We start from the raw sequence: 21840 nt of genomic DNA, 5'->3' as shown, positions 1-21840 counted from the left end.
GAGCTTAAAAATGCAAAGAAACTAAACTGGAAAAGCTGCACAAAATTTTTACTCTTTTGTATGAAATGTAAGATAATGAACAAAACACTAATAAGTTATCTGACTGTATCACTTTACAGCTGTAATTCTTTTTCTTCAAAATTTGTAAGTGGCAGAAAATCTCAAAAAGACCAGCTTGTATGATCTTGTATAACCTGTGTATGCTTCCTTAAACTCAGAGTAGCTCAATATTGTGTTGCAGACCTTCTTGTTGAAATGAAAACAACACAGTGAAATCCTGGGTAACCTGTGGTTTTAGAGCAGGTGTTAGGTTGGGAAGACTAGCACGAGAACGTTGGCAAGGACATCCTTGACGGTGTTAATTGAAACTTACTTGTCCTATCAAAATTATCCCACAAGAAGTATTCCACAAAACCACTTTAATAGCCCAGAAGACTTCCTCATTCTATTAGAAGTTTGACGTATTAGTCTCGTCTTCGAAAAGTCTGGAAAGTTTGCATTGCCAGCATATGCCGGTTGCCCTGGATATGTGGAAGCTGTTTTACACATGAATAGACTGCATTTTGTCATTGTGGGACAATAACGCAAATATTCCCTTCACGACGCATCACCAAACGCACCTATGATTTTGGGAATGGTCAGTCTTGATCGAAAAGATTCGAAGCTAAACTGAGAGGAGACCGTAGGACAAAAAATTTTGTCGTGAGTCAACTTTGGTTTGCTATAATTTAATCCCGCGAGGAAAAATCATTCCTAGAGTCTCTCGTCAATTTTTGTAGGCGACAGTATAGTTAGCGAACCTGTTAATGCGATGAAACATTAGTAAACAAACCATGCCTCCCAGGCGACCACCTCATGTCGTTTGCTACATTTGCGGTCGTTTGTACGGTACGACGTCGATTTCACTGCACATTCCAAAATGCCTGGAAAAATGGGAGATGGAAAACAGCCAGTTACCGAGACATTTACGGAGAAAACCACCCCAAAAACCAGCGGGCTGGGGAAATACACCACTATCCAGTGACCCGCGGGTTAGAGAAGCACAGCTTGATTCCATGAACGACATGGCTTTCCATGCATCGCAGAATCAACTTATTCCTTGCGAAAACTGTGGACGCACGTTCAACCCAGATCGCTTGCCTGTTCACCAGAGGAGCTGTAGACCTAATAATACTCTGAAAATGTCCAAAACCTTTGATCCTTCCAGGATGGGGTCAGGTCGACAGGGCTCACCCAGAGAGGCTGATTATGGAAGGAGGAGTCCCCAGCCCCCAAGAAAGCCTAAAACTGTTGTTTGTTTCATATGTGGAAGAGAGTTTGGTACCAAATCTATAGGTATCCATGAACCGCAGTGTTTGAAAAAATGGGAACTTGAGAACAGTCGGCTACCTAAGCATTTACGTCGACCACCCCCAGTCAAACCCAACATATTGCCTAGTTTGTCAGGTGATGGCGGAGATGACATTGGTCGTAGGAATCAGTTGGCGTACGAGTCATCACAGAAACAGCTGGTTCCCTGCAGAAACTGCGGTAGAACATTCCTACCAGAAAGGCTTGAAATTCACATGAGGTCCTGCAAGCCTGGAAGCAAGACAATGCCGCTTAGACAGTCAGGTGGGGAATTGTCACTTGATATATCAGGTAGTAAATCATAGACAAAACAGGTTACAATGGCTATGACCCTGAAATATATTTGCAAGAAAAAGGACAAAATTTTCCAAGCTGGAAAATTTTAAAAATTCGGTACAGATCAATCTCAATTCCAAAATAAAAGCACATCAGGCAAATTAATTTGGTCAAGCCATGGTTGATATTTTGGCAAGAAGTGATCAAGCCAAAATAACTATGGCTAGACCAAACAAGCCTGGTATGCCACTGAAGTGTAACCAAAAAAGTACAGTCAATTTAACAAGTTGACGTTAGGTTTTAATGAGTCTGTCCTGTTATTGATCATGAATTTCATTGTAACATTGTCAAAGTAGCCTGTGGATCCACTTGGCTATGGCCTCGAAATTCATTGTCATTAACAGGACAGACCATGAAAAACTGAAGTCAATTTGTTTTTTACAATAACAAATTGTCAAACTGTCTGCTATCACTCGTTGCCGCATCACATTTAAATTATAAATTCATGTGTCTGTTCGCTTATTGACAATAAAAATTAGCCAATAAACGTGTGAGAATTTCTGCAGTTATTGTAAAAAAGGTATTACTTTACCCAAGTTTGGCCAAGTGACCATGATTTTTGTAGCCATATCAGGTCAGTCACTTAATTAATACCACAGGATATTAGGACAGTAGAAATGGACAAAAATTTTGGTTACGGTGTAATAAAATATAATACAATTCTTTTGGTTTCTGACTTTTGCAGGTACAGCTCAGAGACTTTCCCCTCTTAGTACCCATGGGGGTATGAATTCTACACACAGTGGACAGTATGGTAGGCAGAGTCCCCTTAGTCGTCATGAAGACCAAAATCACAATGTTGGGCCTTTAATAAAGGACAGAACATTTATAAAAAGCAAATCTTCACCAAGCAACAAAAAGTCTATGCCTCCAGCTTCTACTCATCATCCAGCCAGGTTGCAGCCCATGTCCAATGGTCGAGTGCCGTCCCCATCGTACAATATCAGGGGTGGTTCCCCTGCCCTGTCTAGCCTACCCACTGAGCAGGCTGCCAAGCCATTGAATCTGGCCCCCTGTTATAACTGTGGTCGATCCTTTGCAGCAGAACGCTTGGCAAAACATGAAGTTATTTGTAACAAAAGTAGTCATAAACAAAGGAAGGTGTTTGATTCCTTCAAAATGAGGACACAAGGAACTGAGGCAGCACAGTTTAACAGGCACAGAGCAAGAAAGGCTCCTGATCCACCTAAACCCAAATCAAACTGGAGAAAAAAACATGGTAAGGAAGCACCATTGTGAATTTTTGGTAGTGCCAGTTGTGGTGTCGTGGGGCCCGTTTCTTAAAGGTCCTGAAAAGTTTTTGCACCCAAAAAGCCATAGCAAAATCTCAAACCTTATAACTTCAGAGCTGTTTTATGCACATCTTTGTGATGTAAACAGAGGTTCCCTTCATACAAGAAGTTTCAGATGTATACACCTCTTTGTCTTTAAATACCGATTAACTAAAAATGGCTTTGCGGGCCCGAAAAGTTTCCAGGGCTTTCAGGAAATGGGCCTCAGCTCTCAAAACGTTAGTCTCATTGTTCCTGGCTAATTTCAGACTGAAATGACTCCAACTTGATACTCTATGAGGCAGTAGATACTTCATATAATTATATAGAGGATATTACAGGGCAGTGCGAAGATATGAATCAATCTTATTTCCAGAGGTAAAAAACAATATTTTATGCAGGAGCACAGTGAGTGAATAAACTTTGCCTTAAACAGGAGAAAATTAAATTCATAACTTCAAGCCACGATGTAATTTCCTTTCCTTTATTATATCTAGACAAACTGCAACTGTTTGCACAAACTATGAAAAAGTGAAAAATGATGTCATGAATCAATATCCTCACTAGTAAATATGCCTCTTGGGTCCTGGATGTAGTTTTGTATGCATTTTACAAGTGGTGTATTTTTCAGTAAAACACTCATAGCTGTATAATTAAGTGACTTATTATGGGAGACTTCAGTGTTGTTTACTCTTACTTGCGGTTTCAATGTGATAGTGTAAATACCTTTTACTAACAAAAGTTTGCTATTACTACTTGCTTGGTCTGCAGAGGAATTTATTAATGCCATCAGAGATGCCAAGAAGGTGCAAGAACACATAAAGCGAGGTGGTAAGGCATCAGATTTACCCCCTCCACCCCCAAGTGAAAATCCAGATTACGTACTCTGCAGGTTCTGCCAGAGACGCTTTGCACCAACTGTAGCTGAGAGACACATTCCTAAATGCCAGAACACGGTAAACAGGCCAGCACCTCCAAGACAACGTGCCTTACAGGCAAGTGGAGGTCAATATATCTCAAAGAACACTTCTTTTCCAAGTAGAAGAGTGCTTCGGTAGACAAGTCGAACTCTTCTTATTTAATTACTTAGGTGTAGTAAACTTATGTCACTGTTTCTTGAGATGCATGGGAAGTAGTCGTTTGGCAATCCCAGCTACTTTTCCTATTCAAATTATCCTTGTTAAAACTTTTTGCTTAGTCAAAACATTATATGAAAATGTGTGAAGTTTTCAACTTTACAAGTATTTAATTTATTTAATTCATTTTTATTTGTACATTCATCAAACTATCACTGTAATTTATTTGATTCATTATGAATACATTCATCAAACAAATTAAATAAGTATTAATTATTATTGTCCTTGTACTCAATAGAGCAATATGTAATTTATATACACAATAGTAACAAATTATTTAGTAATAGCACCTAGAAACTTGGTGTCTTGGCACTTTTCCAGGCTCATTGCCAGGTGGGCGACTGTGTGAATACAGCTTTTAGAATAGCAGATAAATAAACATCAGAGAGATATGAGAGGGATCTCAAGTCAAAAACCTGACAAATTCCGCTACCAGATGTGAATAAAAATATTAATTAATTCAAATCTTCTAATGAATTGGTGATGCCCACATCTATTGACTTAATTTTGGAATACCTAAACAACACCTTGCCTTTAAAAAACCTATCTCGAACTCTGCAAGGCAAACAACTTGAATGCTTCCTAAACCTGGCAGACAGATGGAAATCATTCAAATTTTAAAAAGATCAGAGTGTTATACGGATGACTGAATGTTTGTTTTCCAGAAAATATCTATGCCCCCTTCTCCATAGTTTGGTTTGAATCCCCATTCAACTGGGAAGTCTAGATAGTTCAGCTTTGTACTTTTCTTTGAAACTTTTGGCTTTCAAGACCCCACCCCCTCAAAATTTCCAGTGACCTTCCATGGAGTTGGTGTGGATATTTTCTGGAACTAATAAAACATTTCAGTACCCGTGCATACAGTTGTTTCGAGAAACTGTACGTGACAATGCCAAAAGTTATTATGGGTAATGGCGGTTTGTGGTCCTTGATTGAGGCTTTAGGTGTTTCAGCAACATAGTGGGAAACAGCACAAACAAATGTATTTATGTCTTCTCTTTTCTTGTTGGTAAACACCGTGAACGTCAATCAATCAACGCGAAACTCATTCTACCCATGATACCAATCGGCATTGTCACGTACACTTTTATGTTTTTGTGGGACAACCTTTGTCAAAACAGTTGTATTTAGTTTAGTCCCTTGACCAGTAGTATTACAACCACACCAAAATCAATGGTAGTTCCCAGGGTACCAAATGATTGCCAGCCATAGTTTAAGAACATAAAGGTTCCAATTGCAGGAGTTACTGTCCTCATAAAGGCCTCACTGGTTGCATTCAGCCCCAACAAAAGCCCAGTATCATGAGCATTGACAGCTTTAGTTGCCATGGAAGTTGTAATGGTGCGCATTAAGGAGAACCCGATTACCATGGTAACTTGAGACACAACATAAAGAAATGTGTGTGTGGCAAAATACTGCAATAAAAACAGTAAAAAGATCAGCAAAATTCAAATGTTATGTCATTCTTTAATCAATAGTTGAACTAGTAAAAGAATTATTGACAGATGATTGGGGTCAATCTGCAAATAAAACTGCAGCAGGAGTTGTCAACTCTTTGACTAACCCAAATGTCTAAAATATAGTTACATTTTTAAGCACATTGAAAACACATCAGGATAATAACTATAATTCTAATTTTTTTGGTGTGCGAAAAAATATCGATATTTTGATGTATCACCAGAATTAATGCTGATCTGAACTACAAAATCATAACAATTTGTTAAATTAAAATATTTGCGTTCGACAAAGTGGAACGCAAACCTAATTTTGACCTGTGGCTTTTCAGAGTTGGTCTCCCTGTGCACGGTTCTAGGCCGAAAAAAACCACATTCCTGTAAGGACACCAAAATGGCCACCCTGCTTGACTTTTGCAGGGGCATGTCACGGCCAGTAAACTGGTACCGTTTAATGCTAAGACATGTGATGAGTCATGTGGCGAACATGTAAGTATGTGAGCAGGCCATGTGAGCTCGTCTATCCCATGGATCTTTTTTTGACTTCTTTCCATTCAGTCGCCGTACGCCTCGCTATTATGTCCTCTCAGCGTTAGATTTTGGCGAATCTAAACGCTTCGAAGGCAGCATTTATCGCAATCTGAGGGAATTGTCCTTGTTTGTTAACACGACTTGGCTTTGGGATGATAAACCGTGGGAACAGCTACATTTTGATTGCATTTGTTGATTAGTTCCAGTCGCAACAGATAGCTCAGTCTTTATCCGGTCGAAATTTTATTGTTTGGAATCGGTGGAAAAGTGCTCTGAGGGCAAGATCCATACGACTACTTTATTCATCGGGGGAAATACTCGAATTAGTCGCGAAACGAGCACGCGACTGCAAATGCTAGCTTAGAATAATGTACGTAATTTAAATGTTCTATGAAACTTGAGAGACTACAGAAACTGGCAGCGTCACGCAACGTATCAACAAATCGTGACCTCTTCACTAGCATGGACTTTGACACTATGCATATCTGACTGTAAAACCTCGGTTGCTGCTGAAAAATGTTGATTTTAGCAATAGACAAAGGTTGAAAGTCAGCTAGTGAAATCATTCATTTACAATATATAATTATATATTAAAGTGAGAGCGTCGAACACACTCTCAAAATCTCTGATTACTACTAGTATTTATTTATTCTTCAAGCACCTACCATCATACTGAATGCACCACCAGAAATAGAAAAGGAAAGCAACAGAAGAGATGGGTCACTAAATGTTCTTGACAGCATGCCAATACCAAAACCTTGAACTATCTAAACCCAAGGACAATAACATTAGACAATAGAGGCATAATTCATTTAAAGGCTGGAGTGATAGTGACAATAATAATGATTATTATACATTGAACTCACTATCTCTTTTCTGATTGGCCGAAAGCGTACAGTGAATTTTCGAAATCAGCGCCTGTGACGTTGTAACTGCAGATTATACAATAATCATGTCAAAGACACTCAAGGTCATGGGTAATCATGTCATGTATGACCGCGGTGCATGATTTTAAGGGTGATCATGTCAAGTTCACACACTTTGTGTTGCTTGCCGCCAGTGAAGAAACAAAAACATGACTTCCCTTTTTTTGTCTCGGTAAGGGTTATCAACCTCAGCCTTCAGATTCAGCTGATAACCCCTACCTCGACCTTGATTATTCTGGATATCACAAAAACCTCATCCAATAATTGTTTAATATTGTTAACAGTAATGCAAGTGCAGTGACATCCATCTAATAGAAGTTCTATCAAATAAACCAAGAATGCAACTGGGTACAGTGATTCATGACTACCATCTTTTCATGTGACTTTCATGTCTATTTTTACTACTTATAATTTAGCTATAGGATCATACAATTCAATTTCAATAAACTTCAAAGATAGCACAAGCACAATGCCAAAACTTGTCTTTCAAAAGTTGTTTGACAAGTGTTTTTTTTTAAACATGTTTAATATATATCTTGTGTTAAAAAGAGGATACAGTCTAATCCTGATTTCTTCAACCCTTGATTGTTGTTCAAACCTTCCGATAACTCGAACCAAAGTCATTTCCCTCTCTTCAGTCAAACACTGTAATTTTACCCCATTTCTCGAACTATCTGCTTTTTTGCAAAACGATTTTTGTTTCCCCAGGAGTTTGGAAAATTTGGTATTCCACTGTCTATAAAAAGACTTGATTATTAAATAATATATATTCTAAACATACTGCTGAAGCTAATCCAATGGCCGCAAGTAGGAGACCGTTCTCTCGAGGGCCAAGTTTGAAATACTCCATTGCAATAACTGAACCCATGGATTGCAGCAATATCGATGGCAACATGGCAGCCATACGTAATACCAGTGGATACATCACTTTCGGCTTACTTAACATCTCTAATGTTCTGGTCATGCCAGACTTATTGAGGTGTTCAGAATCTATCAAAGAAAACAAAAACAATCAGTAATACAGGAGACATCACTGCATATTGTACTCCTCCTGGATGGAAGACTAAGTTCCCCACACTTCCGTTTTCTCCACTGGATCCACAGGAAGCCCAGGCTCAGTATGTGAGCGTCATAATATCGACATACAAAGTAAGAGTTCAACCCTAATTAAATATACCGAGCATAGTTAATAATTAGTCATGACCTTTGTTGTAAGAGATTGCATGAGAAATACTGCTGTCACTTTAAACTGTACAAAATTGGCAATAAAAAGCACACTAAATGGTACAGGCCACCCCCAATCATTAACCTGAATGGCCTTGTAATCTAGAGTCCTACTACAAATCGATGACTAATTACATGTAACAGATCTCATGGGTATTAAATATACATACAACGTACCTGAAACTGCAGTTTCTTCCTTAATCTTAGATTTTGTGTTCTTGGGTAGGAGCAACTGCACCATGATAACAGAGGATATTGATAAGGCTGAAGCTGTAAATGCAACCATGCGATCACCAAACTTTTCGGCCACAACACCGCCTGTCATTGGGCCAGCCATGATTCCCAGAGAGAAAGCTAAACCAAGTTTACCCAAAGCCTCAGCTCTACCTAAAAATATAAACTTGAACTTAATATAATGTAAATTAACTGCTATTAACAAAACTTGTAAAAGATTACATTTCTAGCATTTTCAATTGATAATCAACTAAGCATTACACCTACCTCAGTGCCAATGCAGTATGTTACAGTATCTTAAGAAACTAAATTTGGTTTCTGGCATCAGATCACCTGACTTATGTCTGAATGATTGTCAGGAGAAAAACAGTCAAACAGCTTTTCTGTATGGTAAAAACTTGTTTCAGACCAGTTAAAATTATATTTTATTCTAGATTTCATTATTCTTTAATTCACTGTATTACATAATGGCGTACTCCATCTATCATAAACAATTAAACAAAACAACTGTCCAAAGAAAAATTGGGAAACCTTAAGTTAGACATTGTGCACAAATTGCAGACCTATTTGGTGATTTGTTTTCGTCTTTTTTGCCCTACACTAACATGATACTGATGGTGTATATAATAAAGTCGCATTATCTATGAGCTCTATTTGATAATTTTCTATGAATAACCGCCCAAACACTCTAGATCTTGTAAATGTATCCATTACTGGTAGTACACCCAATGCAGGTCTATTTATTTTTGGCCTGCATCACTGATATCTATGATTATCATAGTAAATGATGGCAAAATAAGCTAGCTGAGAAGCCAATACAAGGAATGGAGTTGGACTCACTCTTCCTCGCCTCGAAAAATGTGGCACCTGATTGCCAACACAAATTATTTGTGTAGTGTATATATAAGAAAGTTGAATTTTATTATTTCAGAGCTGCAATCATGGACAAAAGTGTTGACACGTTTGAGGAAAACAAACGCTTTCTATCGGTATCCTTCCGCAATTGAAAAAACATCTTTTTTGTCAATAGCCAATGATTCACCCTCTCCCCCTTTTTCAATGTTGAAATACGCTCTGTGGACACTGTCACATGGTTACAACATTGAAAAGGGGCAAGGGGATTGAAATGTGAAAACTTGAGATGGAAAAACTCATGCATTCAACAAAACAGGTCTTTTTTGGGGAGTGTCTCGACTACTTTTTGTCCATGATTGTGGCTGTATTGTATATTTTTAGTGTTACATGACAGTTACATGACAGTACCTCAAAACAAATTACTTAGTTCAAGTCATTATTACTGTATTCAGAAAAATGAAACAAAACAAAAAAATGTACAACACTGGTCTACAGTGACGTTATTATACCTGTTTTATCTGATATGTCAGTTATTACCATCTGTAGACCTATAAAAACAGTCACAGTCAATACAATAATTTAATTAACATTGAAATAATAAATACATTAATATAATTGAAGAACCATCATCCATGGGTGTGACTAGTGACAGTATAAGAGCTTTTTTCAGGAAAGAGATTCCAGGGTAGGGAATCACCCTATGAAAAAGTTGGAAATGCTCCTTGTCTCGCTTTTGGTTGTAAATCATGGATTTTGCCAGTCTATCTAAGGGTGTTCAGAGTATCTTTTACAGAGAACTCAAAGAAATAATTAATTTTTAAAAATTCTGCCATTTCTCTTTTAAGTGGTATCTTTTAGGGGTCAAATAAAGCTCGTGCCACACCCAAATTTTCTGACAAGCATCCCCAACCTTTTATATGAGAATCTTCCCCCTTGTCTTGAGAATAGATTGCAACTTCATGGCCAGCTGTCGCTCAGTTACTTCACAAAAAGGAAACTGTCAAATCCAGTGAAGGAAGGAATCAAGACTACTAACCTTGAAAGGTATGCATAAAGCCCATAGGAATTCTGGACAAAAAAAGCATTGGCACTGAGTTTGCCAGGCTAAGAATACCATAGGCTAACACAGCAGCAGAACAAGACAACATCAGAGCCATGCGACTTCCAAACACATCTCCAAATCTTCCATAAAGAGGTCCTCCACACATGAGGACAAAGGAAAATGCTGTGTTCATGTAACCTAAGGTGACCACATCAGCTCCAAGACGCTTGGCCATGTACTAGTAGGAACAAAACAGAGTGTCTATGATGATGATGATGATGATAATGAAGATAGAGGTCGACATCTCCAATAGTAGAAAGTGAGGTTACGGTGGAGTGGGCCTTTCTCAAAACAGGGGGGCTCAGTCGAGGCTGGGGGTTACTCTTCAAAGTTTTGTTTAGGGAGGCTCCCCTCCCAGGTCCAACCCCTTACCCTTTTGCATACCATTTTGACAGAAAAGGTATCCTTTCCGTATACCTTAAATTGAAAAAAGGCACCCCTTTCACATGCTTTCATAACTGGCCCATATTGTTAATAAATAATAAAAAGGAAATCTTCTTGTCATTTTCATGTAACGCTCAATACATTTAACGATACAGCCATAAGGTATATCTGTTTGAAATATTTTAATTAAAGACCCTTTTAAATAACAAAATGATTTCCCTACCCTTTCATATACCTCAGTCAACTTGTGGAAACCCTATCCATTTATATACCTGAAGCCTGAAAAAGGTACCCATTTCGTGCAGAGCCTCCCTATATAGGCCATTTTAGGGAATAGCCCCTGCCCCCTGGGAGTGGAGGTGGGCCCTGTCTCATTTGAAAAAGGTAACTTATCTTGCCCCTTTAAGATGAGAGGGCGCCCTACCCTATCTGCAGAGTTCTCAAACGTCGCAATCAGTCCGGACTTACACCTTCTCAATCGCCATTTTAATTACAAGAGGACTTGTTTCCATCTAAGCCCACCCCACGTAACCGGGCTGAAATTCACCATGTAATCACCCCCTCAGCGCCCCCACGTCCCTACCCTGCGAGCAGTTGGTTTCTCCTACGGAGAAGCCAACTGCTCGCAGGGTACCACGTCCTGTTTCTTGATTTGTAAAATAAATGAACTTGTAAAGTTCGACTAAGGAGTATTTCCAACCAATTAGGTTCCATTCTAGTTCCTGCAACGAACATAACCGTTATTGTATTATTCCCAACTTCGAATTTGAGTTATGTTTGCGTAGAACATGTAGTTCAAGGACGTCCAGATACACATTGCAACGTGTGCAAACTTCGCTGAGGTGCAATACATAAAAGCTTAAACTTTTGAAGCCGAGAAAATCGGCCGTTTGGTGTGTTAACGAAGACAATAAAAATGCATTCACGGAAAATACTCACTGGAAAAACAGAGTTATCCATGAAGAAGCATGTTGAGAACAGGAACGCGTTGACAAGGACTACAAGCTTAACTGTAAATTGGCTTTTGTCTCGCTCCATCTCTTTTGCCTCAGCTGGAATTGAGTCGTGGTCGCTTTCTTTTGGGCCCATGGCTAATAATTTTAAAAAGTTTGCATACAACCAGCTAGCGGCGGCATGGTCAATGCTCACTTTGCTTACATAACTCGGCGAGTACGAACGTAATAACCCAGCTAGTCACGCAATGGTCAAGTCAACGTTTCTTTGTCACGATATACCCCTCTATCAACTATGGTCACGCAATATTTCAAACTGCCTCTGCCTCGTCGTGGGAACTTATAAATCTTATTCCAAAATGGCTGCCAGTTTACTATTCTTTTGTTTACATGGTAATTAGCCCTCTTTGCCCCGTCAACATGTACAAAATACAAAAGAATTTTGAAGTGAAAATGAGGCAAAGAGGGCTAATTAAAACATGCAGACAAAAGAATAAGAAATTGGCCGCCATTTTGGAATAAGGTGTATACCGGGTCTCAACTTTTGTGGATTACTTTGTACAGGCTACCCAACATATTCAAAGCTCAAAGCTTCCAAGAAACTCTACCTTGAAACCAAAACGGCCTGCCAAGGGGTGCAGGGTGAGAATCAAAAAGTAGGCATATTCATCAAAGCTCAGCCCTGCAGTCGGCCACCAGCGGCCACCTATTAAACACAAACCCCCCACCACCCCCCTATTAGGCGGCCAGTAATCAAAGTCCTAATGAGGACTTTCTATTGTTTTTACCTATCGTTTTTGCCAGGGTGGCCGTTTAACACGGTTGAACTGTACACCGTTGAACTTCAATAAACCTGTTTGGATAACGTGAAAGTTTTGCCAGAGATCTAAACTAAGGAATTGGGACACGAAGGAAATATGTTGCAAAAACTGTTGAAAACATTTGTGCATAGTTTGAAAAAAGTTTAACCGCTTGCAGTCTGGCATGCAGTCTGCTTTTCTCTTAAACGTCTGGAAAAGAGTATGCCAGTTTTAACTCAAGAATGGATTGGAATGAAACAACGGTGCAGTGTGCACTTCTTGTCCATAAACTGCCTTTTCTGTGTTCATGTTTCACCGAGGTAAGTGCACATCCTCTAAGCTTGATTTCAAGCCACTGTTTGGGAAATGAGCCTGCGCTGGAGGAATAAAGACCAGACGCTGGAGAGCAGCTAGTGCATACTCTCCCTATCAGACCCTGTAGCAAGAAGCAGACTACAGGCAGCATAGCAAAAAGTTAAGAGTGCTCAGAATTATTCAGGGGTGATCTTCATCATAACTACATGGTCACTCTTAAACAGTTGGTTGCCAACTATTTTTTTTTGCTAGAGAAGGGGGGCGAAGGTCTCTGTCGAGGCAGTTTTCATCATAGACATCACTAACCACCAAGGTGATATAAATGTCTTGCAACACTTAGCAGTGCTATTTTTGGATTGACTATGACTATCAATTAAGACAAACTGTACTCAGCACGATGTTGTGTCGGTAGCTGGGAAGCGGGTTGAGGAAGTGGATGAGTTCACATACCTTGGGAGCATTGTAAGCAAGAAGGGAGGCACTGACGAGGACATTCAGGCACGAATTGGAAAGGCAAGACAGGCATTTGCGATGCTGAGACCAATATGGCGATCCACGGCACTAAAAACCAAGACCAAGCTGAGAGTCTTTGGGACAAATGTGAAGGCGGTGCTCTTGTATGGTTCTGAAACTTGGAGGCTGACCAAGGGATTGGAGCAGAAGTTGCAAGTGTTTATCAATAAGAGCCTGAGGAACATCTTGCGGATTTGGTGGCCTAGAAAAATCAGCAACAAGGACCTTTGGAGTCAAACAGGGCAACGACCGATAGAGGAAGAGATAAGACAGAGAGCTTGGGGCTGGATCGGCCACACACTGAGGAAACCAGATGGACACGTAGTCAAGAGGGCACTAGAGTGGAACCCACAGGGGAAGCGAAAGAGAGGGAGACCCCAAAACAGCTGGAGGCGCACGAGAATGGCAGAGTTGGCGGCGAAACATGTTACGTGGAATGAGGCAAAAGGCACTGCACAAAATAGGGTTAGGTGGCGCGCGCTAGTTGAGGACCTATGTTCCACTTAGGAACGAAGAGGATTAAGTAAGTAAGTACTCAGCACAGATTTTTTAAAAAAGCAACATAACTTTATTTTTCATAATTTGCTAAAATTCAATGACATTTGGTGGTACATTTTATACTTACAGGTACATCAAATGTGTAAATTGTGGTAAGAAACTACATTAGGTCTAGAATGTGTTGAATAACTTGTTGTGTTCTCATGGCAAACATATCCAGAAACTAGGCGGTACGCAATGCTTACATGCTCCCATCACCACTTTGGCAGCTTGTACCTATTCTTTACATCTCTGCCTATAATTTATATGCTTCTTTTTGCCACCCATATCTTAGCTTTGCCCAGGCTTGTGGGTAAGTGGCTATGTTTGTAATGAGAGTGACTGACAAGTTTCACTGAACATATCTGAGTAAAACAATGAAGACGAATAACTTCTACATTATTGCAAAACTCTTTGGCAATGATTTGAATGTGAAATGTTTGCACCCAGTAATCTCTAGTTAGAGCTCTACATTATGGTATTAGTTTATTATCAATAACTTATAAATTAGTCTTTTCTAGAACGAGTCTTTTCCATGAAGAAATAAAAACAGTGCAACAGCCGCATTCACAACAAGCCCCAAAACACCAAATGATGGCCATCCATAGTTCTTATACATAATACTCCCCAGGGTGGGGGAGACAGTTCGTATAAGGGAGTTGGTTGCCATGGAGAGACCTAATACTGCACCAGTTTTGTTGATTGCGACACTTTTTGTCATGGCAGATGTTGTGATGACGTTTAGCGTTGTCCCACCAACCACCATTGGTATGATCACAATACAGAACTGGTAGATATCAGTTACCATATACTGAAAGAAAACACAAAAGGACATCAGAAATCTCAGACTGCACAACAATACCATATTTGCCAATGTGTTTACATTTTTGTCCAAAAATTGGAAAGCAAAAAGTTCATACTTTTCTTGGCTGTAACAAAATTAATGATTTTAAACAGAAACAAACATTCCAATAGTTCTTGCAAACAGTACAATACAAAGCTTGGCTGAGTAATAGCCTGACTGAGTGGATGGGAACTAAGAGTATTTCTTCTCCCCTCTGGAGGGGGTACTAGTCCATCGCAAGGTAACCCCCCCAGCATTAAATTCTTCAGGACCCAATAATTTTATACACCTGGGTGGAGAGAGGCACTGTGAGAGTAAAGTGTCTTGCCCAAGAACACAATGCAGTGTCCTCTAACTCAGACTGCATTATCCAAAGACAAGCACACTAACTGTGAGGCCACAGCACCTCCACAAAGAGAGGAAAACTATTTACTTTCAAACCTTGGCTGAATGCTTAGTTAGCCACAGCATCTCTAGGGGATCTTAGCAATTTTGTACTCTACAAAACCATAGCAGAAGACTGTCTTTATTTCCTCACCAAAAGAGCATAAGCCAAGGCAATAACACAAATAGCACTTCTCAATAAAACAGCTTCACTAAATCTTCTGGACAGTACACCTACAATGAGGCCTTGAACAAGCTGTGAAAACAAAATGATTCAAACCAACAACAAAAAAAAACATTAATTTATAATGTTTGCAGACCATTTATGATTTTACAAAGATCTACGTATAAGAATTCTCAGTAGGAACTTCAGGGATGTTGAAAAGTTGCTGTAAACATTCTTTTAACAGTAAAAAGGCTTTTTCGTTTCCATTGACCCATCTCCAAACATAACAATACATTACAACATCTCCAAAGATTACAAAAATTCAGGCCTGAACAGGTTCCAATATATGATCTTTCATATATTCATTAATTAGCAATCTTCACCATCTACAGGACCGGAATATTACAAGCCCACAAAGTGACCAGCTCCCAGTTGGCTTGATAGCTCAGTTGGTAGAGCACTGCACCGGTATCGCAGAGGTCATGGGTTTGAGTCCTGTTCAGGCCTGAATTTTTTTCAGGCTTTAATTTCTCAACTGGTTAAGTTGTGTGCATAACTGCGATGATCATTTATGTCTTCATTACAACAATTAGTTGGCATGCACTATGCAAACTTACTATTTCTTTTACAAAAAACTTCAATTTACTTACAATTGAAAGACCTCCAACATAAGACATGACAAAGCCATTGTGCTGAGGCTCCAACTTAAAAAATTCCATGGACACCAAAGAAAACATGGACTGGAAAATTCCAAACGGGATTCCTGTGATGACTTTGATAGTTATTAAGTAAAACACTGTCGGTATCTTCATGAGTTCAAGGATCTTCTGGACACTAAAAACACTGCCTGATTGTTCCTTGTTATCTGAAACACGAATAACAGCAGTACTTCATTTACATGGATTTTACAGTTCATAATAATGATAAATCGTTGTAACAGTAATTGAGTGGACGTTTCATAACGGATCTGCTTCCGGTACACAGGAATGGAAACTTAACTTTCAAGTACTCACAATTTGGGTCAGTGACCTTACGAAATGGAACAAAAAACATTCAATTTATACTTGCTCAATTAACATATTGCGACTTGTAAGGGTGAATAGGCAAATACTTATTCTAGCCTTGAGTACATATTATTCCAAATAATTCTGGAATTTTCTTGGACAGAAAGTTTTTAAACCCAATCATGCGAAAAACAATAAAACCTGAAACCATCCAAAATAAGTTCTCTCCATTTTTGATAAACAAAAATTAACGGTTTCCCCGACTTCAAGCAACCTTCTGTTTAGAACTCTGATTTTTCTAAACGCTAAAGCAGGTCACCTGACCTAGCAAGGAAAGATTCTTAGTACCGGTACATAATTTGTGACAGGGAAAACAAAATTACTGGTATCAACCAGGATTAAGATCAATGGATCCATGGGCCTACAGAGGTTATAATAAAAAGAATAGCGTGCTCATCATGATCAAGAATAGCTTATTAGCTCATAATTAACACCACTCCTCACCTGTTGGCAGCTTTTCAGCAGATTTGTCACCTTTTGATAATGATTTGGTATTATGTGGGATGAAAAGTAATGCTATGAAGATGCTGATGAATGAAAAAGCTGCTGCAAAGAATGCTGCAGATTGTTCTCCATAATTCTTTGTGATGAGACCACCAATAAAGGGACCAATAACCATTCCAATTGCATATGACACACCCAGTTTGCCAAGTGCATCTGCACGACCTACACCACAGTCAGTGACAGATAAAAGTTAGAAAGTAATATGAACATTGACAAGACATAGTGATCACATGGTTGCTAGCAAGGTGTTAAAACTTTGGATGGAGTTATCTGGGTGTGAATGCTGGCAGGGACCATTGTATTTATTCTTACCTTCCTGATCTGAGATGTCTGTTACAACCATTTGTGATCCTGAGAGTAAGAAAATTTAATAAGATAAATTAGGTTGTAAGATAATTTAATAGCATTAAATTGTCATTGAAGCTTGACAATAAAAGGGAATAACTAGTAGTTAAACTATAGAGTTGCTAAAAATATATCCCAGTCTCAAACCTCAAGTCTTTGCTCTTTTATTTGCAAGTAAGGAACAGAACAAGCTACAGAATGAGCCACTTAAGACAGTCCCATAGCTGGTAATAAAATGTAAAAATGACAAGAAATAAGACCAATGAGCCTGATTTCAAATGGAAGTCCAACATTTTCTGGCTCCCAATCAGAACTTTCCACAGCTGCTTGCTCCCTAACCACTGGTCAAGGGAAACAAAAACTCCGACTGCTAGAGGGATCCCCCATAACATGAACCTGTCAGGGCCAGATTGTTCAAAGAGTGGATATATCTCTATCCATGGCCAGCAGATAAGTGTTGATGAAACAAACTGTGCCATCCACTGGATAGTGATTTATCCAGTGATAGCATTATTCACCCTTTGAACAACCAGGGTCAGATCTCGCTAATTCAAATAGGCAAGCATAATCTTTCGGTGATGGTTTGTTTCTTTCAGCCACACGATACCCACAATCACAACTAAAAAAGAGACTGTAACTAGAATCACTTTCTCCTGTCTAACTAAAATATAATGACCACAAAACTCCACAGGAACCCTAACATTTCACACTAGCTCCTACTGTGCAAAATAAATAATTATTATGTTTTACAAATGTACCAACCTTGCATTGCATGCATGAAAACTGAAGGAAGTCTTGAAAGAAACAGCATGCTTACAGTGGATGCTATTCCAAGAATGGAGTAGCTTAAAGCCGCTGCAGCAAACGACAGAACAAGAGCTGCTCTGCTACCAAAAATATCTCCAAATCTTCCAAAGATTGGCCCACCGCACAACTGTACCACAGCAAATGTAGTCTGAAGGTATCCAAACACCACTGGGTCTGCTCCAAGTTTCTTTGATAAATACTTAATTAAAAATAAAAGACAAACTGAATTAGACAAAACCCTCATGAAACCCATTTTGCCTGGTTATCGACTGAGAAGCAGCTGGGATCCATAACATGCAAAAAACGTAGCTATTGGCCAATATGCAACCATCTTGAACTTATGTTTAGGTGAAAAACCCACATATATCCTGTCTTAATTTTAAATAAAGAAATAAAAACCGGACCCAAAATTGGCTGTTTCTCCAATGTAGTTTTTATATAATTCTGTGGTACCAGGATGTTTAATTTAAAGTATGGTTCAGTAACTGCATAAAAAGCTCAGCAACCCTTCTCCAGGCATTCAACATTTTAAACTTTCAGTTGGTCAAATTCCAGTCCCCTGGGGCAAAATGGTGTTCAAATGCCCCACCTTAGGGTCATACTATGCAATGAAATGTCCCATCCCCCAAGACATGCATGGGAAAAATAAATAGTGAAAAAGCAAAAAAAATACCTTGAACAAAAGATTTCAGCTTCCACTGTGCCAAGAATAATTCATTTACATATTATAATAATTCAAAACTATTGAATAACTAAATTCCTTCAAACACTGTACAGACCTTTTGAAGGCATTGTTTTTGATCCACAACATATACAAAAAACGGTGTTTTCTCTTGAGGCATATAAAGTGTCAAATTTCCCACCCATAACCCACCACATTATCAACTACTGATGGCAATTCCCGCCACCGGGAATATTGATTTAGTCACTCAAATACCTGGGGTATTCTCACGTTGTCGGGAGAGATGTAAGGGGGATGTTGTTCGGGGATGTTGATCGGGGATGTTGATGTGTCTGTTTGATCGTTACATCAGCAAAGTGTAAAATTTAAAATAATTTGCACTATGTAAATCGGAAAAATAAATAGCCCCCAGTTAATATTGTACGCTAAAACAACAGTTCTTCATGTCGTTGATAAGGGGTGTCTCAAAAATTAAGATCTAAGACCCGATGATCAAATTATCTGATACGTAAGCTTATACAGCCGCAATTTTGAGGTCACTGAAATTACTTTATTTACCAACAAATCCTTCACTTACCGGCAGGACTCCAATTTGAACCCAAAAACAAGATGAATATATAACAGCGTTCAAGTGCGTGTTCAAAATAAGCCATTTTCGATCACTCTTCAGAGAGGTCGTGGCTTTCATTGTGTTCTCTGACGATATCAGGATGTCATCTTGCTCTGAAGCCATTTCTCCGTTCATGTCCGCTCGTTTACGTATTTCAGAGTCTAGGGACATGTTTCTGCAACGTATAGAAACTAGGAACCCAATCTATCACCGGCAAAACAAAGAAAGGTGAATGCAATGATGCTCGAATTTGCCATGTCACCGAAACCGGCAAATGTTTTCGAAGCCACTATCCATCACGCCAGCGGTATTGCAAACAGAGACCACTTGGAAAGATGCCACGTGGCCGCTTCTTAGCGTTTTCAATTCACTTTCCATCCAGATGTAAGCTCTAAGAAGGGCATGTTTAAAACACCAAATGGCGAAATAGCGCTCCGCCTAGTCTAAATTAAAATAACGCTCAGGCTAACCTAAATATCAATGACTCCACAGTGGGTAATGATTAGGAACTTTTGCAACGCTGCATTTATTCTGGCTAATAGTCATATTTGGAAGTTATCTATTTAGCCTTAGAGATTTCTCTGAATGTTGTCTTCAAAAATGTGTGGACATAGATTCATATCGTATTTATGACACTGTGAAGTAGTCACGCTCACTTTGGAAGTAACACAACACGATACACAACCCTCACTCTCGCTTAAGTAATCAATAACAGCTGAAAAAAATTCAATATTTAGAATGTAAGACCAGCAGAAAAGTAATTTCTACTTTTGAGCACCTTTCTTGACTAGACAGGAAAACGTTCACTTCTCTTGAAGTTGCGTTGCAAGCAATGGCAAGTTAAATGCTGCCTTTCTCTGGTTCTATGGTGAAGTGGACTGGAGGCTGTTGTTTATTCAGATCCTGTTAAAAGCTATTGGCACTTTTGCAACCTGTTTTCTCCAGAGCATAGCCCTGTAAGATGATGTATGCTTCAGAACAAAAAAATTGTTTTAATTTGTCAGGCAACGCTTCTTGAACATTGTTTGGGTTATTGCGCAGTTTTAAATTAGCACTTCTTTCTTTTAGGGGTGTGTAACCTTACCTCGACAGGAATGGATAATCAGCAAAATATTTATTTATTATTTATTATTATTATAAAATATACGGGGGGGAGGGGGGATTCTCACGCTCTCTGATTGGCTAAGAAAACTTGCGCCTTCCTCCCAACGAATCAGATGACAAGCTGAAGCCGTTTTCCTATGCTCTATGTTAATTGTAGGCTTAACAAGGTTCTCCTTGGTTCATTGTGATATCTACCTCTGATCTGATTGGTCGCTGTGACTGGATTACTTTCAAGTTCACAGAACTCAGTTAAAAAGCGTCCCATAAAATATATCATATCATTTGACCTGCAGATGATAGGAGGCAAACTGATCCTACCTCAAAGGTGTGCATTGAAAGAAAATTTGAGTTACGAAGCAAGTCGCTAGTATACACTTGGCTGCCTCAGAATCATTCATTTTCATAATTGAAGACAAGAAAACATTCAGTTTATTAACTTACCTATGGCACATAGTAACTAAAATCACCTTAAGTTAAGATTGGGTTCAGTCATTTATAAATGAATTGCCTTAAACGATAATACCTCCTTACGAATTTAACTTAAGGGTTCCACAACAAACCTGGGGCCCATTTCTCGAAAGCCCCGGAAACTTTTCGGGCCTGTAAACCCATAGCAAAATCTTGAACCGTATGGTTACAGAGCTGTTTTATTCACATATTTTTGATATGAAGAGAGGTTCTTTTCATATGAAAGAAGTTTCAGGCATATGTACTTCTCTGTATTTAGATACAGATGAACTAAAAATGGCTTTATGGGCCTGAAAAGTTTCCAGGGCCGGGCCCCTGATCTTATCACTTACATGTTTAATTCATCTTACACAATAAGGTGCTACAATGCCGTTGCGGGAATGCAGGGATCTCGCATCGGTGGTTAAAAAGACATGTATTGCATATAAGAGGGAAGAAATAAGGGGGAAAAGTTAACCCCGCATGCTCTAAATAGGTGATGGTAAAAGTCGTTCCACAGTAGACCATACTTTTACCAAGGAGGTATTACTTCTACAGTTGGCCGACTACACCCAAGCATGATTTCATGTTCTTTTGCTGCAGCAAATTCATCAAATATTGTCTTTGCGAACGCTTGGCAATTGGACCAAATTGGATGATAATCATTATTAAGTTCTTTTTTGTCAAGAAGGAATTGGATCAAGTCACGCATGGTTTTTCCTGGTTGGCAAAAATCAAAACTTATTCCCTTTATAGGTGTTCTTCGGCGAATATTTCTGATATAACATCGCACACCATCAATATATTTACTCCTTTGCATGTAAATGTAATGGTCGTTTTTCTCAGTTGAATACCACCAGTAGTCAGTTTCAAGAATAACAAATTGATGATTATCTAATAGTTGAATTAACTGAGAATCATTGAGAGGGCATTTGTAAACTGTAATAACGCCTTCCAAACTA

At 39.0% G+C, this 21840-nt stretch overlaps 3 protein-coding genes across 3 annotated transcripts; 1 reads left to right on the top strand and 2 right to left on the bottom strand.

The window, feature by feature from the left end:
* The first annotated feature begins 442 nt into the window (after positions 1-442).
* On the top strand, positions 443-4508 carry LOC110067949 (uncharacterized). Its single transcript, XM_020775301.2, has 3 exons — positions 443-1614; positions 2372-2905; positions 3729-4508. Exons 1-3 carry the CDS (start codon positions 834-836, stop codon positions 4013-4015), a joined length of 1602 nt encoding a protein of 533 aa, XP_020630960.2. The 5' UTR covers positions 443-833; the 3' UTR covers positions 4016-4508.
* On the bottom strand, positions 3428-12103 carry LOC110067951 (solute carrier family 22 member 18-like). Its single transcript, XM_020775303.2, has 7 exons — positions 11743-12103; positions 10354-10597; positions 9827-9865; positions 8406-8615; positions 7786-7994; positions 6744-6845; positions 3428-5508 (listed from the first exon to the last, which is right to left on the bottom strand). The coding sequence occupies exons 1-7, from the start codon at positions 11890-11892 to the stop codon at positions 5221-5223; spliced, it is 1242 nt and encodes a 413-aa protein (XP_020630962.2). The 5' UTR covers positions 11893-12103; the 3' UTR covers positions 3428-5220.
* Positions 12104-13929: 1826 nt separating this feature from the next.
* On the bottom strand, positions 13930-21412 carry LOC110067953 (solute carrier family 22 member 18-like). Its single transcript, XM_020775305.2, has 7 exons — positions 19295-21412; positions 17991-18234; positions 17196-17234; positions 16824-17045; positions 15966-16180; positions 15304-15405; positions 13930-14732 (listed from the first exon to the last, which is right to left on the bottom strand). The coding sequence occupies exons 1-7, from the start codon at positions 19496-19498 to the stop codon at positions 14439-14441; spliced, it is 1320 nt and encodes a 439-aa protein (XP_020630964.2). The 5' UTR covers positions 19499-21412; the 3' UTR covers positions 13930-14438.
* Between the last annotated feature and the right edge of the window lie 428 nt (positions 21413-21840).

Source organism: Orbicella faveolata, unplaced genomic scaffold, assembly GCF_042242905.1.
Source record: "Orbicella faveolata isolate gen_17 unplaced genomic scaffold, um_ofav_v1 contig_34, whole genome shotgun sequence".
Lineage (NCBI taxonomy): Eukaryota > Metazoa > Cnidaria > Anthozoa > Scleractinia > Merulinidae > Orbicella > Orbicella faveolata.
Note: the sequence above shows the minus strand (reverse complement) of the source record. Positions and strands in the feature narration are given on the sequence as shown.

Coding starts and splice junctions, on each gene's coding strand:
- LOC110067949 (XM_020775301.2), top strand. CDS start 834: ATGCCTCCCAGGCGACCACCTCATGTCGTTTGCTACATTTGCGGTCGT. Junction 1,615..2,371: donor AATGCCGCTTAGACAGTCAG/GTGGGGAATTGT, acceptor TGACTTTTGCAG/GTACAGCTCAGAGACTTTCC. Junction 2,906..3,728: donor AAACTGGAGAAAAAAACATG/GTAAGGAAGCAC, acceptor CTTGGTCTGCAG/AGGAATTTATTAATGCCATC.
- LOC110067951 (XM_020775303.2), bottom strand. CDS start 11,892: ATGGGCCCAAAAGAAAGCGACCACGACTCAATTCCAGCTGAGGCAAAA. Junction 10,598..11,742: donor TGGATAACTCTGTTTTTCCA/GTGAGTATTTTC, acceptor TGTTCCTACTAG/TACATGGCCAAGCGTCTTGG. Junction 8,616..9,826: donor TGACATATCAGATAAAACAG/GTATAATAACGT, acceptor TTATATTTTTAG/GTAGAGCTGAGGCTTTGGGT.
- LOC110067953 (XM_020775305.2), bottom strand. CDS start 19,498: ATGTCCCTAGACTCTGAAATACGTAAACGAGCGGACATGAACGGAGAA. Junction 18,235..19,294: donor TTCAAATTGGAGTCCTGCCG/GTAAGTGAAGGA, acceptor TTTTTAATTAAG/TATTTATCAAAGAAACTTGG. Junction 14,733..15,303: donor CCTTGGCTTATGCTCTTTTG/GTGAGGAAATAA, acceptor GTTTTCTTTCAG/TATATGGTAACTGATATCTA.